General features: G+C 46.0%; 2 protein-coding genes across 2 annotated transcripts in view; one reads left to right on the top strand and one right to left on the bottom strand.

Annotated features, from left to right (window-relative positions):
* ppp2r2ca (protein phosphatase 2, regulatory subunit B, gamma a) overlaps nucleotides 1–8,747 on the top strand; it is a 13,368-nt gene extending 4,621 nt beyond the window's left edge. Inside the window, exons 4-9 of the mRNA XM_030788040.1 lie at nucleotides 4,156–4,268; nucleotides 5,963–6,140; nucleotides 7,159–7,323; nucleotides 7,733–7,902; nucleotides 8,239–8,330; nucleotides 8,456–8,747. Of these exons, the coding sequence (XP_030643900.1) occupies nucleotides 4,156–4,268; nucleotides 5,963–6,140; nucleotides 7,159–7,323; nucleotides 7,733–7,902; nucleotides 8,239–8,330; nucleotides 8,456–8,747 (1,010 nt within the window). The remainder of the gene's footprint in view (nucleotides 1–4,155; nucleotides 4,269–5,962; nucleotides 6,141–7,158; nucleotides 7,324–7,732; nucleotides 7,903–8,238; nucleotides 8,331–8,455) is intronic.
* Nucleotides 8,748–12,521: 3,774 nt separating this feature from the next.
* The window catches only part of wfs1a (Wolfram syndrome 1a (wolframin)), a 9,538-nt gene continuing 2,059 nt past the window's right edge, over nucleotides 12,522–20,000 (bottom strand). The window contains exons 3-9 of the mRNA XM_030787889.1: nucleotides 18,388–18,532; nucleotides 16,992–17,165; nucleotides 16,682–16,756; nucleotides 16,089–16,231; nucleotides 15,098–15,238; nucleotides 13,863–14,551; nucleotides 12,522–13,683 (exon numbers count right to left, since the gene is read on the bottom strand). Of these exons, the coding sequence (XP_030643749.1) occupies nucleotides 12,522–13,683; nucleotides 13,863–14,551; nucleotides 15,098–15,238; nucleotides 16,089–16,231; nucleotides 16,682–16,756; nucleotides 16,992–17,165; nucleotides 18,388–18,532 (2,529 nt within the window). The remainder of the gene's footprint in view (nucleotides 13,684–13,862; nucleotides 14,552–15,097; nucleotides 15,239–16,088; nucleotides 16,232–16,681; nucleotides 16,757–16,991; nucleotides 17,166–18,387; nucleotides 18,533–20,000) is intronic.

The raw sequence follows: 20,000 nt of genomic DNA, 5'->3' as shown, positions 1-20,000 counted from the left end.
CTCACTAAACACTCACACACACAGTCACTGTCCACTTCCTCCTGTCCACCAATGCTCAGTCTCCACTCTCACTAAACACTCACACACACAGTCACGGTCCACTTCCCCCTTTCCACCAACGCTCAGTCTCCACTCTCACTAAACACTCACACACACAGTCACTGTCCACTTCCCTCTGTCCACCAACGCTCAGTCTCCACTCTCACTAAACACTCACACACACAGTCACTGTCCACTTCCCCCTTTCCACCAACGCTTAGTCTCCACTCTCACTAAACACTCACACACACAGTCACGGCCCACTTCCTCCTGTCCACCAACGCTCAGTCTCCACTCTCACTAAACACTCACACACACAGTCACTGTCCACTTCCCCCTTTCCACCAACGCTCAGTCTCCACTCTCACTAAACACTCACACACACAGTCACTGTCCACTTCCCTCTGTCCACCAACGCTCAGTCTCCACTCTCACTAAACACTCACACACACAGTCACGGCCCACTTCCTCCTGTCCACCAACGCTCAGTCTCCACTCTCACTAAACACTCACACACACAGTCATGGCCCACTTCCCCCTTTCCACCAACGCTCAGTCTCCACTCTCACTAAACACTCACACACACAGTCACTGTCCACTTCCCCCTTTCCACCAACGCTCAGTCTCCACTCTCACTAAACACTCACACACACAGTCACTGTCCACTTCCCTCTGTCCACCAACGCTCAGTCTCCACTCTCACTAAACACTCACACACACAGTCACGGTCCACTTCCCTCTGTCCACCAACGGTCAGTCTCCACTCTCACTAAACACTCACACACACAGTCACTGTCCACTTCCCCCTGTCCACCAATGCTCAGTCTCCACTCTCACTAAACACTCACACACACACAGTCACTGTCCACTTCCCTCTGTCCACCAACGCTCAGTCTCCACTCTCACTAAACACTCACACACACAGTCACTGTCCACTTCCCTCTGTCCACCAATGCTCAGTCTCCACTCTCACTAAACACTCACACACACAGTCACTGTCCACTTCCCTCTGTCCACCAACGGTCAGTCTCCACTCTCACTAAACACTCACACACACAGTCACGGTCCACTTCCCTCTATCCACCAACGGTCAGTCTCCACTCTCACTAAACACTCACACACACAGTCACTGTCCACTTCCCTCTGTCCACCAATGCTCAGTCGCCACTCTCACTAAACACTCACACACACAGTCACGGTCCACTTCCCCCTTTCCACCAACGCTCAGTCTCCACTCTCACTAACCACTCACACACACACAGTCACTGTCCACTTCCCCCTTTCCACCAACGCTTAGTCTCCACTCTCACTAAACACTCACACACACACAGTCACTGTCCACTTCCCCCTGTCCACCAACGCTCAGTCTCCACTCTCACTAAACACTCACACACACACAGTCACTGTCCACTTCCCTCTGTCCACCAACGCTCAGTCTCCACTCTCACTAACCACTCACACACACAGTCATGGCCCACTTCCCCCTTTCCACCAACGCTCAGTCTCCACTCTCACTAAACACTCACACACACAGTCACTGTCCACTTCCCTCTGTCCACCAATGCTCAGTCTCCACTCTCACTAAACACTCACACACACAGTCACTGTCCACTTCCCTCTGTCCACCAACGCTCAGTCTCCACTCTCACTAAACACTCACACACACACAGTCACTGTCCACTTCCCCCTTTCCACCAACGCTCAGTCTCCACTCTCACTAAACACTCACACACACAGTCACTGTCCACTTCCCCCTGTCCACCAATGCTCAGTCTCCACTCTCACTAACCACTCACACACACAGTCACGGCCCACTTCCCCCTGTCCACCAATGCTCAGTCTCCACTCTCACTAAACACTCACACACACAGTCACTGTCCACTTCCCCCTGTCCACCAACGCTCAGTCTCCACTCTCACTAAACACTCACACACACAGTCACTGTCCACTTCCCCCTTTCCACCAACGCTCAGTCTCCACTCTCACTAAACACTCACACACACAGTCACTGTCCACTTCCCCCTTTCCACCAACGCTCAGTCTCCACTCTCACTAAACACTCACACACACAGTCACTGTCCACTTCCCTCTGTCCACCAACGCTCAGTCTCCACTCTCACTAAACACTCACACACACACAGTCACTGTCCACTTCCCTCTGTCCACCAACGCTCAGTCTCCACTCTCACTAAACACTCACACACACAGTCATGGCCCACTTCCCCCTTTCCACCAACGCTCAGTCTCCACTCTCACTAAACACTCACACACACAGTCACTGTCCACTTCCCCCTTTCCACCAACGCTCAGTCTCCACTCTCACTAACCACTCACACACACACAGTCACTGTCCACTTCCCCCTTTCCACCAACGCTTAGTCTCCACTCTCACTAAACACTCACACACACAGTCACTGTCCACTTCCCCCTGTCCACCAATGCTCAGTCTCCACTCTCACTAAACACTCACACACACAGTCATGGCCCACTTCCCCCTTTCCACCAACGCTCAGTCTCCACTCTCACTAAACACTCACACACACAGTCACTGTCCACTTCCCCCTTTCCACCAACGCTCAGTCTCCACTCTCACTAAACACTCACACACACAGTCACTGTCCACTTCCCTCTGTCCACCAACGCTCAGTCTCCACTCTCACTAAACACTCACACACACACAGTCACTGTCCACTTCCCCCTTTCCACCAACGCTCAGTCTCCACTCTCACTAAACACTCACACACACAGTCACTGTCCACTTCCCCCTTTCCACCAACGCTCAGTCTCCACTCTCACTAAACACTCACACACACAGTCACTGTCCACTTCCCCCTTTCCACCAACGCTCAGTCTCCACTCTCACTAAACACTCACACACACACAGTCACTGTCCACTTCCCCCTTTCCACCAACGCTCAGTCTCCACTCTCACTAAACACTCACACACACAGTCACTGTCCACTTCCCTCTGTCCACCAATGCTCAGTCTCCACTCTCACTAAACACTCACACACACAGTCACTGTCCACTTCCCTCTGTCCACCAACGCTCAGTCTCCACTCTCACTAAACACTCACACACACAGTCACTGTCCACTTCCCCCTTTCCACCAACGCTCAGTCTCCACTCTCACTAAACACTCACACACACACAGTCACTGTCCACTTCCCCCTTTCCACCAACGCTCAGTCTCCACTCTCACTAAACACTCACACACACAGTCACTGTCCACTTCCCTCTGTCCACCAATGCTCAGTCTCCACTCTCACTAAACACTCACACACACAGTCACTGTCCACTTCCCTCTGTCCACCAACGCTCAGTCTCCACTCTCACTAAACACTCACACACACAGTCACGGTCCACTTCCTCCTGTCCACCAACGCTCAGTCTCCACTCTCACTAAACACTCACACACACAGTCACGGTCCACTTCCTCCTGTCCACCAACCATTACTGCAATCATTAACCTGTGAGCAGAACTGGTAAACGTAAATGTACTGTAAATATGAGTTTATTAAAATTTCTTATGTTTGTACACCGCAGTTGCAAACATCTTTACAAAAGAACAAAGCATTTGACAGCTGCATCACCCCCTGTGCTAATCCTGACAGCGTCATTAGTCAAACTCAGGGGCGGGTTCACTGAGGTTTTGCCAGTTTTTACCTGTGAAGTCCTGCTAGCTGCTGAGCTACACCATTAACTAATGACTGGTGGTTTGGCAAGGAGGGGGCTGGGAAGCTACTTAATCACACGATTCCTGAGATTGCAGAGAACATTCTGAAGAAAGAAATTATTATATGACATAAAAGACCAGGCCGACCCGTGTGTAGCTCCCAGTTCTCCCAGTCGCTACTTCAACACAAGATCAATATTAATCTACTAATATTACTAATACTAATCTACTGCAGATTTTCAAACTGGGCAGAATCTCTACAACAGCACCTGCGATACATGAAAAACACCCACCTGCATACACATACGATACATGGAAAACACCCACCTGCATACGTATACGATACATGAAAAACACCCACCTGCAAACACATACAGTACATGAAAAACAGGTACTGGTTTAGGGGTATTAAGATGTGTAATGTGATCTCATTCTAACAGATAAGACCATAAAACTCTGGAAGGTCAGTGAGCGGGACAAGAGACCAGAGGGTTACAACCTGAAAGATGAGGAGGGCCGGCTGAAGGACATCTCCACAGTCACATCACTGCAGGTAAACACTTCACTCATGTCATTACATCATTATCATCACTGCAGGTAAACACTTCACTCATGTCATTACATCATTATCATCACTGCAGGTAAACACTTCACTCATGTCATTACATCATTATCATCACTGCAGGTGAACACTTCACTCATGTCATTACATCATTATCATCACTGCAGGTGAACACTTCACTCATGTCATTACATCATTATCATCACTGCAGGTAAACACTTCACTCATGTCATTACATCATTATCATCACTGCAGGTGAACACTTCACTCATGTCATTACATCATTATCATCACTGCAGGTGAACACTTCACTCATGTCATTACATCATTATAATCACTGCAGGTGAACACTTCACTCATGTCATTACATCATTATCATCACTGCAGGTGAACACTTCACTCATGTCATTACATCATTATCATCACTGCAGGTAAACACTTCACTCATGTCATTACATCATTATCATCACTGCAGGTGAACACTTCACTCATGTCATTACATCATTATCATCACTGCAGGTAAACACTTCACTCATGTCATTACATCATTATCATCACTGCAGGTGAACACTTCACTCATGTCATTACATCATAACATCACTGCATTACACTGCCTTCCTCGCCACAGGAAGCCATTTCATTTGTTTGTCTATGAGGTGTTCGCTGAATTAGAAAATACTCATATTAAAGAACTATGGATTACTGATGAGGGCTGGCATTTAAGTAACTGTGCTTAATGAACCAGTGGATTTGGATGTTGTCTAATAGGCCAACTGACAGCGAGACACAGCAGACGGGTGGTGTGACTGTGTGAAACACAGCAGACGGGTGGTGTGACTGTGTGAAACACAGCAGACGGGTGGTGTGACTGTGTGAGACAGCAGACGGGTGGTGTGACTGTGTGAAACACAGCAGACGGGTGGTGTGACTGTGTGAGACACAGCAGACGGGTGGTGTGACTGTGTGAGACACAGCAGACGGGTGGTGTGACTGTGTGAGACACAGCAGACGGGTGGTGTGACTGTGTGAGACACAGAAGACGGGTGGTGTGAGACACAGCAGACGGGTGGTGTGACTGTGTGAGACAGCAGACGGGTGGTGTGACTGTGTGAGACACAGCAGACGGGTGGTGTGAGACACAGCAGACGGGTGGTGTGACTGTGTGAGACACAGCAGACGGGTGGTGTAAGACACAGCAGACGGGTGGTGTGAGACACAGCAGACGGGTGGTGTGACTGTGTGAGACACAGCAGACGGGTGGTGTGACTGTGTGAGACAGCAGACGGGTGGTGTGACTGTGTGAGACACAGCAGACGGGTTGTGTGAGACACAGCAGACGGGTGGTGTGACTGTGTGAGACACAGCAGACGGGTGGTGTGAGACACAGCAGACGGGTGGTGTGACTGTGTGAGACACAGCAGACGGGTGGTGTGACTGTGTGAGACACAGCAGACGGGTGGTGTGACTGTGTGAGACAGCAGACGGGTGGTGTGACTGTGTGAGACACAGCAGACGGGTTGTGTGAGACACAGCAGACGGGTGGTGTGACTGTGTGAAACACAGCAGACGGGTGGTGTGACTGTGTGAGACACAGCAGACGGGTGGTGTGAGACACAGCAGACGGGTGGTGTGACTGGATGAGAAGAGAAGGTTGTAAATTATCATATGTATTCACTGTTTCACAGGTGCCAGTGCTGAAACCCACTGACCTGATGGTGGAGGTCAGACCCAGGCGTATCTTTGCCAATGGTCACACCTACCACATCAACTCCATCTCAGTGAACAGTGACGGGGAGACGTACCTGTCAGCCGACGACCTCCGGATAAACATGTGGCATCTGGCCATTACTGACCGCAGCTTCAGTATCCTTAATTACAGATAAACACACACACGCACGAACACACACACTCACACACACACACACACACACACACACACACACACACACACAAATACACAAGCAAGTGGCCAGTACCCACTGCAGCTTCAGTATCCTTTATTACAGATAAACACACACACACACACACACACATATACAGAGTCATGTAGATGCATAGTTTCACATTTAGGCCAGACCTATTACACACATTTGTAAATCTATAAGCTTCATTGTGTCTTTTTGTTACCAGGACTATACACAGTACACTTGTTCTACACGGGTAGTATCCATTAAGCAGAATGCTGACCTAGAAATGAAGAGACCCATCTATGGAAACATTTAAATAATTCACCGTGGAAACACTCCTTTTTCAGAGCTCACAGGGCATGGCTCACGCATGTGTGTGCGTGCGTACGTGCGTGCGTGCGTGCATGCGTGTGTGCGTGCATGCATGTGTGCGTGCGTGCGTGTGTGTGTGTGTGTGTCTGTGTGTCTATGTGTGTGTGTGCGTGTGTGTGTGCGCGTGCGTGCGTGCGTGCGTGCATGCGTGTGTGCGTGTGTGTGTGTGTGTGTCTGTGTGTCTATGTGTGTGCGCGTGTGTGTGTGTGTGTGCGTGTGTGTGCATTTCAGATTCAGTCATTCACTATAAATACTAACAGAAATCATTGAAATTATGTAGAATACCTTTTTCCCCTTAGAGTCTGATAGAGTGAAATATATCTATAGATAATGCCTTATTTTCTACATTTACATCTGCACTTGTTCACAGCATTGGCACACAAATGAGCTGTGTATTCAAAGCCAGACTTAGTAATGCATTACTAAGGTACATGTTGTCAAACAATAATGGACCATGTTATTGGTTTTATGCATGCAAACAGCAGCTAAAACATAGCTGAATGCTTTTAATAAAATGGGAATTCACTATGTTTAACACACCCCATCCTGGGTCATTTTCGTTATTCCATGTTTATATTTCTCTTGACTCGTGGTGCCCTAAGACATCGTGGACATAAAGCCGGCTAACATGGAGGATCTGACGGAGGTCATCACGGCGGCTGAGTTTCACCCACAGCACTGCCACCTGTTTGTCTACAGCAGCAGCAAAGGCACCCTCCGCCTGTGTGACATGAGAGCCTCTGCCCTCTGTGACAAACACTCCAAAAGTCAGTACACACCCCACATGACAGCCACCCTGTGTTTGGCATGTTTCCCTGCGTGTTTGCCAGGTGCTGCCATTCAGTACTGTAGTTCACACTCATGGGGTTATGGAGAATATTCCGGAGAGGAGATCCCCAGTAGCTGACCTCATACAGCGGCTTAATCACTCTCCTCAGTGCAGCAAACACCACATGATATGCAATTTGAATTGTTGAACAGTGATTGCTGAAAGCTGTCATGTGAATACATGTGAACAGTGTTTGGTTTGAAATCCTTCACCCCTGCGTCCTGATGGCTAAACCTTTCCAAAAACCAGTCACTAAAAATCAGACATGTTCCACTGTCACCTTAAAAGTGTGTGTGCTGAGAAGTGTATGGTGTTGTCTGGGACTAACTGAGTGCTCTCTTGCCAAGTCTTTGAGGAGCCAGAGGATCCAGGGGGCAAGTCCTTCTTCTCCGAGATCATTTCCTCTGTGTCGGACGTGAAGTTTAGCCACAGCGGGCGATACCTGCTCACTCGCGACTATCTCACAGTCAAGGTTTGGGACTTAAACATGGAGAAAGGTCCTGTGGAAACCTACCAGGTTAGCATGTTCACATTCAGCTGTCTGACAAGCCAAAAACAAAGCACCAAAAATCTCTGAACAAATTAAGTAATTCATCATGCAATACACACATTTACCTCAACAGCTAAGAATGATCCGCTTCATAAGTCTGGCTTAAATTCTCAAAAATTCAAAGTAATCTTAAAACCTACCAGATGAAATGTAATTCTTTTGAAGGTTTTAAAGGTAATTTCAGACACAGTTTCATTATTCTATCCTTGTTTTTTTACTTTCATTATTCTGTACCTTGTTTTCGTAACCCTCACTTTCATTCTGTCCGTTAGTGTGGTGGATAAATCTCTCTTTGCTCTGCAGGTGCATGAGTACCTGAGGAGTAAGCTGTGCTCTCTCTATGAAAACGATTGCATCTTTGATAAGTTTGAGTGTGTTTGGAACAGTTCAGACAGGTGAGTATCCAACTCTGTCCACTAATTCTGCCTTTATGAAAGAACAGATGAAAATCGAAAGGCCGCAGTGATGCTAAATCAGTATCCTTCTCTCCATCGTCCAAATGACCCCCACCTCCCCCCAGCGTGATAATGACAGGTGCGTACAACAGCTTCTTTCGAATGTTCGACCGTGAGACGGGGCGGGGTGTTACCCTGGAGGCGTGGCGTGAGAGCAGCAAGCCGCGGGCCGTGCTGCGTACGCGTCGCGTGTACACCGGGGGGCGCCGGCGACGCGGCGACGTGGGCGTGGACAGCCTGGACTTTACCAAGAAGATCCTCCACATGGCCTGGCATCCAGCTGAGAACATCATCGCCATAGCAGCCACTAACAATCTCTACATCTTTCAGGACCGGGTGAACCCGGAGGCGCAGTAATGTCCGACCGCTGTGACGGTGGCTTTTTAATGGCCGCGTGGGGCCATTAACACAGATAAACCCTTACATTACACACATACATACATTCAAACACACATACATACATACATGTACATATATGCACATATGCAAACGTGCCGTATGAAAACCTCTAGCATACAAAAATGCATACATGTCAGTATAACATCCATATACAAACATACCACACCTACAAACAGGCACACGTGAGCCCAGTGCTGCTGTACCCAATTCAGAGCCGTGCTCTTCCAGACTCAGACGATGGGGGATAGATAATGGATTATATCACCTGATGAGCAGCTCACATAGTCCAGTCTCCATGCTTTCTGTTTCACAGCCAATCCCACTGTCAGCACTGTTACTGCCTCCCCCCCTGCGCCCCCCCTCAGAGACTCTGGATCCTTGTCTGGTGGGGGTGGTGCCTCTGGGTGCCAGCCAGGACTGACACTGATCACACATGGCCTGGTTGTCATGGAAACAGGGGTGCACTCCACAGTCTTCCTATCATGTGCTTCCTGACTCTACCCACAATGCCACTATATCAACACTTGCTTTTCTCACTAGTCAGATCGTTCACCTCAATGTTTGTTTCCATGAATGCGGTGACAAATATGACAAAGACCATTTCACTTCAGCTCTGTTTGAAGGTATCACAGATTATCTCTAACTAATTTAAAGGACTGGACCTCCAGGATCCATGTTTTGTCTGTTTGGGGATTAATGTTATCTGAGGTTCCGTACTCAGCCATATAATCGTTTAGTGATGACCTCTGCCAGTATTAGGCAATCCCACAGAAGCTACATTCTTGCTAATGTGAAGCAGACACTAGCACTTTTCTTATTACTGATTGCATTATATCATCTAAAACATATTATTCTGCACAATAGTGACCAAAGTGTTTGGTCATTATTGTACTAAGCCAGTTCGGTGAGTTAATATGTCTGAAAAGGTACGTGTAGACGTGGTCCAATGAAAGAGGGGGACACACTGTCACTGTAAAACAATGAGGGAAAGTTCTAGCTTTTAATGAGCTGGCTTTGTGATCGTCTGTTTTAAAGGAAATGTCCTGACAGAAACTGAGATGAAACGTTGGTTCTCTAGGGTGGATTCCTGTTACCTCGAGTTTTTTCCCCTCTTTTTTCTTTTGTCTTTTTTCAGGGACTGTCTCGTAATGTGGTGAACTGGTGTGTAGTGTTGGGGGTGCTGCTGTATAAGGAGAGTGCAGTTATGACCATGGCTGAATGGGAGTACATGTCCAACACACCATAAGTCAGTGCATTTTTATGGCGGGCATATTTACTATATTTATATTAGGAAACTCACATAGTAACCAACGGTTTTGACTATAAAAACGCTTTTTACAGTGTCACTATCAATCAGTTGCTCTGTGTGTGTGTGTGTGTGTGTGTGAGTGTGTGTGCACGTATATATATATATATATACACACATATATATATATGTGTGTGTGTGTGTGTGTGTGTGTGTGTGTGTGTATATATATATATATATATATATATATATTTATATATATATGTGCACACACACTCACACACACACACAGACACACACACACACACACACATATATATATGTGTGTGTGTGTGTGTGTGTGTGTGTGTGTGTGTGTGTGTGTGTGTATGTGTGTGTGTGTACACACCCCCTTCTTTGCCTTTCTTTCTTTTTCCAATCTCATTCTTTTTCAGCATTTCTCAGCTCTTTCTCAACACACCATTATAGCAGACATGCTCTCTCTCTCTCTCTCTCTCTCTCTTTCTCTCTCTCACACACACACACATATGCTCTCTCTCTCTCTCTCTCTCTCTGTCCTTTTGTCTTCATCTTGTTACTTCTCAGTCTTTATGTTCAGTTGAAACCCATGACAGGATGATGACATCATACTTTGGTCATCTGTTACACGCTGCTTTGCCCACCCTCTCATCTACATCATGCCAATCTCATGTGTAGTTGCTATGGCGATAGGCCCTCTGCCTTTATCACTCCAATTCTCCTCTTACATGTTTAGTGACAGTACACACAAACACACACACACACACACACATGTACACACATGTACACACACAAACCAACAAAATTATCCAGGGAAAAAGGCTTGTTTTCAGGGCACACATAAAAAGCATGTTAAAATTATCCAGTGTTATTAATGTGTTTATCTATGATGCTTAAATGTAATGTATTGACACTATTGACAAAACGGAGGAGCTGAATAAAGGAATGTACAGAAATATGATCTAATCAGCAGATGTGGATTTGCACTTCTTGTGTGGATGTTCCTGTTCTGAAAATGTTTTCCATTTAGCATAGTGAAATGCATCAGAGGATGGAGAAAATCAGATTATTTTTGTTCAGATGCTGAGTGTAAAAAAACAGATTCACACACAAGCATTAAACCCACAGTACGGAGTGATCTTTATAAGGCACAACAGACACATTTTAATATTGACAAAACACCCCTTTAGCTCCAATTCACAAATTGTAGTTTGTATGTGTGTGGACAGTTAACAACTCTATGTATGGACCACGTTTTACATACGGAGATTCGTTCAAGTCACGTACATACCAAAAGGTTTCAGTTATTGAGACAAAATTCAGCCCACAGGTGCAATATGGCATCTCTCAGAAAGATATCAGGTCAACACCAACACAGACGTCACACAATTTTCTTTTTTTTAACCCCATAGAGCACAGGAACTATCTGAGTAATGACCCCATGGAGCACAGGAACTATCTGAGTAATGAACCCATAGAGCACAGGAACTATCTGAGTAATGAACCCATAGAGCACAGGAACTATCTGAGTAATGAACCTATAGACCAGAGGAACTGTGGGGGCCAGAGTTTGTCTAGATCTCAGACACATAACACCATGGTAGGACTGAATGTCCTGAAATTTCAATTGTGATGATGACCTAAGGACAGTCCAAGATATTCAGATATTATAGTATGTAATCAGACAGAGACATTCACATGCAGCTCTCCTAAACCTGATTTCATAATTACAAAGCGATACTTTTGATGAGAAAAAAATGTCTTACTCACACTTCAATATTCGACTTAAAATAATTTGCTTAAAATTGTGTATACTTCCTCATTAAAAAGCAAAACACCTAAAAGTTCTCATTTATATGAGCAATACTTGCCTACTCTTATCAATGATACGGAATGAGAACTTCATTTATATATATATTTCAGTCCGAGTTTGGCATGCATTATTCAGGGCTAAATTAAACACAAGTAAGAGTTAATGTCACCTTCACAAAAGACACCAAAATAAGTGCAATTTGTCGCACTTTAATTTTAGTGTTTCTTTGCTGACTTGAAATGGCACATTTTCATTATGCAATAAATGCATTTAATTTTCAGTTTTGTTAAGACTTTTGAGGAAAACAATTAAAAAAAAAGACTGGTAGTGTTTATATTAAGGGATAATATTATTGTGATATCACATTAAAATACTGGCTGTAATGACTAATCTAACTGACATTTTGCTCAAAGTACACACTGCTACATAATCTTCATATTAGGAGTGATGTGTCAAGAGGAAAATGAACTATCTGCTATTGGCATGTGGATATAAGTCTGTCAGGAGATCACAGAAAATAAAACGAAAACTGTCCCTGATTCAACCCCCCCATGACAACTCTTCCTCCTTATAGCATTTCAGCTGCAACAGACCACTCCCCAGTACTATTCATTCCTCCCCCACCCCTTTCCCTCACTGGCCTCCTCTGGGTGGGTTACACTTTGATGTTGGCAGACAGGAACGGTGAGAAGAAGAAATCAAAGGCAAATTTGATGGCACGAAGGGTGGTCTGTCTCCAGTTCCGCTCAATTTTTACCTGCCGGCCCTTCAGCAGCGGGGAGCTGCAGTCCAGGCAGTGTATGGCCTTTAGCTCAAAGGCAGGAAGCTTAGAGCCCAGCTTTCCCTCCAGTTTGGTACTGAACTCCACCATACTGCCCGGATCCAGGTTCAGTAGGACGTGGCGGAATTCGTGACTGGCTTTCAGGACAATGTCACTCGCTGGATCATCACGTGCAGTAAACCCCTCAGCTGGCATTCCAACCGTCACTTCGAAGCTGTAGCTATCAAAGCGCTTGACATGACAGTTGTGTTTAGCCAGCACCTTGATCTGACACAGTTCTTCCTCTTCCTGGAGACGAAGGAGTGTGGCTATGTCAACTGGGGAGGAGGCAGTGATGGGTGTTGTAATGTTCCGTGGCTCACACTTGGGGTAGGCTTCACCGTAGAGGCATCGTAACCAGTCCCCCATGAACACAGGCAGAAGACTGATGACAGACTGAGCCCCGTTTTCCGTCTCAGCCACTCGCACGTGACGGAACCGGCCAGTCCAGGTGACCCGGTGGCCGTCAAGGTGACTACAGAACAGCTGCGTCTGGGCCATGCCACGCCCCTGCCACGCCGGCGGGCCGCATAACCGGCCGTACTGCTGCCATGTCAGCGTGGAGTTGTATACCTTCAGACCCTCAGCGTTGTACACATAGATAGCACAGAACAGAACGACTGTAGAGATGCAGATAAGGATGAGCTTGACGGGGCCACGCTGTGTAATCGAACGAAAGACATCGAGCAGGGAGAGACTGAAGCGTGTCCACAAACGAAGAGTGACAGGGACTGCACAGACGGCCAGTGTCACCAACATCTTAGTGAGTTCCAGCTCCAGGAACCACTTGACCATTTGGATCAGCAGCATGGCAGCCAAGCCCAAAGCCAGGACAGGGAGGGCAAACAGAAACAGGAAGTATGCCACACAGGTGCGGATGAGGCCAATGGGAGTAGAATTCTGTAGAAGCACCACAGAGAACTCACACCACATGAAGCAAACCAGATAAGGCACAAGGAAGCAGTAGGTGCCTCTGAAACCTCGCATACGGGCCATGCTAAGGAAACAAACAGGGCAAGGACATGAAGGAAGGTGTGATGGATTTCATAGGACAGACTCAGACAAACTGTTAAAAATGATCTGTGATAAAATTTATTTCAGTGTTTAGAGACATCTGTAATACATAGACCGGATGCATTTAAACCCTTGAAACCCTGAAATTAATTCCCTACTAACCTGAAGAACAAGTAGAATAAGTAGACATAGAGGAGGCAAGGCAGGCTGAGCTTGAGAACCACAGAGTCGCCGAGAGGGACAGTGCCGAAGGTATGGCCGAGCATTCTGATCATCGTCATTTCCTCGGGCAGCTTGCTGGCCAAGGAGCAGACGGACGAGGCCACTTCAATGATGAGAGCCCGGCGGGCATAGGCCGCTGCGGAGGGACTCAGACTCACATAGCTGAGTGCTGTAAAAAAGATGGCCACCGTGGACAGCTCGGAGCAGGGGATCCATCCTTTGTCTGCAACTGGGAAGGTAAAGATGACAAAGACGACAGAGATCATGAAGTAGAAATACTGCTCCAGGTTATTCCAGCCAAAATTGGTCTCTGCTTGCTCCACGTCAAGGCCAGGCTCAAAACGGGTGAGGAGCGCCGTCAGGGCCCGGAAGTTCTCCCAGCCCTTACTGCTGTGAAAGACCCGCAGCGTACAGATGATCATGGAGATGAAGGAGAGGTAGAAGATGAGCAGGGGGATGACAAAGGCAAAGAGGTCGATGGTGAGATTGGAGATGATGAAGAAGAAGATGAGGGCATTGACGTGATGTGTTGGGATTATGGTGCTGAGCCACAGCACGCCAGCACGGGAAGCCCAGTCAATGAGGCGTTCTTTAATCTCAAAGACAGCCTGCACAGGGTACTGCAGATCCTACAAGAGGAAAACAACGGCAAGCTGAGACACATGAACAACACATCAAGATAATAAAGACATTAATTGTGAGCACATTTTATTGGTGCTCATTTCGCAAATAAGCAGTCCAAAGTTTTACTTTATCATTTAACTCCATGAAGTCAACATCATCATCAATGATTTTAAGCAGAATACCTTAATTATGCAGGAATTATCCCGCCCTGGAAGCCTGTGGTGACAAGCAGTAAGAACTACACGAAAGCGCAGGCTTGGAACTCTCAAGCGGAGGAGTTATCATATGGTGCATTTTATGTCAAATTATTGTTGGGAATAAATTTTCTATTCGATGCCTGTTATGTTATTCTGTGTATCTCTGTCAATTTTTTGCCCTAAAGATGTGGAGAGGGCACTTTTAGAAAACATGAGAAAAGGCTCTTAAACTTATTGTGTAATGTACCGTTAATCTGACACACATACTTACCAGCCTGTGCAAAAATGGCACCAAATTGTTGTTATTCAGATTAATGCTTTACCTAAGACTTAAATATGAAAGTAAATATTCACCAGGAAGTAAGCCTTGATGTCCATAGCTCTTTTCATAGCTCCACTGCGTTTGGTAGCCAGGACCATTCCACCTCCTCCAATGCCCCAACTCCTTTTCATCACCTGACGCTTTTTCACAGGGACCAGATCGCTTTCCCCCCCCTAACCAGACACACAAACACACACACACACACACACAAACACACAAACACAGCGACTGCACTGAGACTGTTAAGAATGTTGAGATGTGCTGTGATGTGTTGCCACCTCAGTCAAGTCTGGTGTCAGTTACAGTGAGAGCTGATCACATGGTATCAGCGGTGTGACAGGCTCCAGTAGAGTTCAGTGCTGTTTTGATTAATTAAATCCATCATTCATGTCCATCCCTAACACCAGCTAATTACTGAACTAAAAAAATAGCTTGATTAATAAAACCACATGCAAATCACACAGATAAATTAAGAGGGAAACTGACAAACCAAATTGAAACTATTTTGAAAATACACAACCAATGTATAAATCGAGGCTCTTTATTAATAACTCTGAAACATAATGCCTTTTATATTTTTCATTTGTCTCTTGCATTTCTATTTTTCTCTTCCGATGTATGTTTGTCCCTGTGTTTGTCTCTGTGTTTGTCTCTATGTTTGTCTCCACCTGTTTGTGCTCCACATGTTTGTGACACACTTATCCAGACTGTGTGTCAAGCTCCACACAGTGGATGTAAACAACTCTGTCATTGCTCTTTTCCCTGTGAACCAAACGCTCTTCCTGTAATGGTGTTTTCCAGTTGGCTGACAGCACTGCGTGGAGCACTGGGAGAGGTTGAAGACGCCATGACTACGCTGGCCGACACCTCTATTCTATTCCTTCTCTTTCTCCTCCTTTATTTGATGCCCACTGCATCCAGAATCTCTCCATATTTGTTACAACAGTGATCTATCACTAATTCATATCCAGTAGTGTGTGTTATGGGGACAGTTGTGCTGTGTTGAAGTCTTGTCTGCCTTACATGATCCGCACTGGTCACATGATCAGGACTTCTCTGCTCACTGTCCTCCCCCAAACTACTGCTCTGTGGGCACGGAGCAATCCCCTGTGCAAATTTCTTTGTGATTTCCACAAAATCATCCAGGTCAACATACTGGGAACCTGCTGTAAAGGAAACACACAGGGCCAGTACAATCGACTAATTCCACTAAAGTCATCGTGTCTGGGCTTGTCACTGGTGGAAACATGTCATGAGTAAACACTACTGCAGTAACAGTGCGTTACACACATAGTTCAGAATGACCGTATGTTATATGTTAATCAATGCTCACTTTCATCTCAGCGATTCTTAACTGATAACGTTGAATTGTTCGCATGTTCACATTCTGTAGTATGTAAGCTCTGTCTTATTCACTCATACATGTGTCTACAGTGAATATAAAAGAAAGAGATCCTAAGTCCCATCTTCCATCTACCACACATTTACATTCACTGGTCACCATGTTCTCCATTCATCACACACTAACACTCACTGGTCACCATGTTCTCCATCCATCCATCACACACTAACACTCACTGGTCACCATGTTTTCCATCCATCCATCACACACTTACATTCACTGGTCACCATGTTCTCCAGGACCTTTCTCTGGGTCTGCACACTGGGCAGGGTGCCAGCAGCACAGCCACCTGCAGGAGAAGATCCATCACAGCAGATAGTGGTGAGTGGAGTGGTGAGTGCTTTAGTGTCACAAACATCCCAGAGACAAAGGACAGATGTAAGACTTAAGCAACACGCCCCAACCTCAGCCACAGAGAGAGAGAGAGAAAGTGAGGGAGAGAGAGAGAGAAAGGAAGTCAATGCTAATTTTGAGGTGTGGCTGTCCACATGCCTCTGCAGTACTAAACAGATGTGCCCTCGTACCCGGTATGGCATTGACCTGATCCACATTTCTCAGCATCTCTGACATGGCCACCTTTTCCTTCCTCTCCGGATTCAGCTTCCAGTACATCATCATAGCTGCCCGCCGCACTGCCTGCTCAAACCTGCTCTCTGTGGACAGCTTCCGGACATCCTGCTCATTCTCAGGGGTGATGCCTGGAGGGAAAGATCGGCATGTAAAGTTTCCTACAGCGCTACATTCATTTTCACAGGATGAGTCCATATACAGAATGAATCCATTTTTACTCTTAAAGTGTTAAACTGTATCCAGTTCATTCATGGTAACCTGTGTATCAGCAATTTGTGCATTTCTGGTAACAATGTGGGGCGCAGTGGGTAGTGCTGTCGCCTCACAGCAAGAAGGTCTCGGGTTCGATTCCCGGCCCTGGGCGGCCAGGGTCCTCTCTGTGTGGAGTTTGCATGTTCCCCCTGTGTCTGCATGGGTTTCCTCTAGGAGCTCCGGTTTCCTCCCAAAGTCCAAAGACATGCAGGTTAGGTGAATTGGAGACACTAAATTGCCCCCAGGTATGAATGTGAGTGTGTTTGTCTGTGTGTCTGCCCTGGGATGGACTGGCGACCTGTCCAGGGTGTTTCTCCACCTTTCGCCCTATGAGTGCTGGGATAGGCTCCAGCACCCCCCGCGACCCTGATTAGGATAAGCGGCTTAGATAATGAGTGAGTGGTAACAATGTAATCAACATTTAAAACTGAGATATGTGAAGACTCTAGTCTTGTAACTCTAGTCTCTCGCTAGTCACTCATATCAAAAACACACTAAAACTGCCTTTTATCACCTCCGTAATATTGCTAAAATTAGGCCCTTTCTAAGTATGGCTGACAAAAAAGCCATTGTTCACACATTTGTCGTGTCTCCCCTCGATTACTGCAATGTTCTCTACTTTGGTCTGCCTGCATTTAGTACCAAAAGTCTTCAGCTGGTCCAGAATGCTGCTGCCAGAATCCTGACCAGAACAAGGAAGTTTGATCACATTAGCCCTGTCCTGGCTTCCCCTTCACTGGCTCCCAGTTCATGCAAGGGCAGATTCTACAGTCCTCTTATTAACATATAGAATTTTACATGGGCTTGTGCCTTCCTACCTGTCTGACTTAATTACACCCTATAACCCCCATCGCACCCTGCGCTCTCAAGATTCTGGACTACTAGTCGTTCCAAGAGTTAAAAAGAAGTCCGCTGGCACCCGAGCCTTTTCCTACCGCTCTCCCTTCCTCTGGAACGGTTTACCTACAGAAGATAGGGAGGCAAACTCTCTCCACACCAGACTAAAGACTTATGTATTTTCTCTAACTTCCAGACAATATCATTCGGATTGAACTTTGTTGTGGACACGTAAAGCCCACACTCCAAAATGCCTCTCACCTTTCTTTTGGATCCAGCAGCGCTGCAGCAGCCGTGAGGCGTCCCTGCGGCCTTGCTTCGCCGCTTTCACCAGCCAGTCTACCGCCAGACGGCTGTTCGTCTCAGCCTCTCTCTCTTCAGCCAGCTTCAGGTAATATTTACCCAGCTACACAAACCCAAGGCACAAGTCATAACACAGAAAAGGTCTTGGAAAAAGAGGAAAAAAGAAAGTGTTGGAAACAGGAGTAACAGTCGAAAGATGAATGTAGCTCTATGCCTGCAGAGTCACAGGTGCCCAAAAAATGAAATAATCAAAGACGAACCTGATAATTTGTTGAATGAATCACTAATTAAACAGGACTGCTGACAGCAACGACAGAAATGACAAGAATATGTTAAACTACTGCCTACATTACCCATCATTCCTATCACCCTTTTGCCCAGAATGCCAGCTGGCTGCTCAGAGAGACAGCACCTGTAGAGTATCAGGTAACTATTTCTAATCTTAACTGAACTATGTTCATATAACTATTTCTAATCTTAACTGAACTGTCTTACAGAGAAAATTTCTTTGCAAAACCAAACAGGGTGCAAGCATTATATCTGCCCACGAAGACCAAATTTTACATTTTTTTAATATGGAAAATTCAAAGTAGGTTCAACACCATCACGCTGCTGTGTGGCAAACATGGAGCTAATGTAGCATGTTTATTTACAAAGCGTCAGACAGCCGCTGGCCCTGGGACAAGCCAGTGGGTGTGTAACATGAAACATGTGTGAAGAATGAAGCTGGAAGACAGAAATTTACCCTTTCAAAAGTCCAGGCTAGAAGAGTCTCAAATTCCAGTGTGTATGTATGTGTGTGTGTGTGTGTGTGTTTGTGAGCATGTGTGTATGTATGCGTGTGTATGTATGTATGCATGTGTGTGTGTGTGTGTGTGTGTGTGTGAGTTTGTATGTATGTGAGTGCGTATGTATGTGTGCGTGTATGTATGCACGCATGCATGTGCATGTTTGTGTGTGTGTGTGTGTGTGCGCGTGTGTGTGTGTGCGCGTGTGTGTGTGTGTGTGTGTGTGTAAGACAGACAGACAGAAATGTAATCACAGTTCAGTTTATATGTGCAGCTGGTCATATGGTATAGTCAATGTGTATGAGTGGGAACGTGTGTATTAATAGGACCAGCTCAGCTTCCCACAAGCCGAAAATAGACGCACGCTAATGACCAGGCCAGACGGGACGCTCCATCAAGCAGGGAGAAAACCCACTGCAGCATTCAGTCTACACACCAGAACACTCCGGTGTTCCACCAAACAATCAAGAGTTCCAGAACACAATCAAGAATTCCAGAACACAATCAAGAATTCCAATATTTGTCTATACTTCTTTAGCCTAACACTAATTTATTCTGTAAATAACTGACAGTCTGGTTTTCAGCCCATAAGCTTTAATAGTAGTGTTCATTTTTCCTGCAACAAAAAAACACAAATTCTTATCACATGAGTAATGAAACTTTTCAGTATCACTGTATCTGTGTTTCTAGGTCATAACAAATACTGCTACACTTTAATCCATATCTCAATCCTTCATTTTTATTTGTGTAATTTATTTAAATTATAGTCCTGACAGATACACA

This window comes from Chanos chanos, chromosome 11 (assembly GCF_902362185.1).
Source record: "Chanos chanos chromosome 11, fChaCha1.1, whole genome shotgun sequence".
NCBI classification, from domain to species: Eukaryota; Metazoa; Chordata; class Actinopteri; order Gonorynchiformes; family Chanidae; genus Chanos; species Chanos chanos.
Note: the sequence above shows the minus strand (reverse complement) of the source record. Positions and strands in the feature narration are given on the sequence as shown.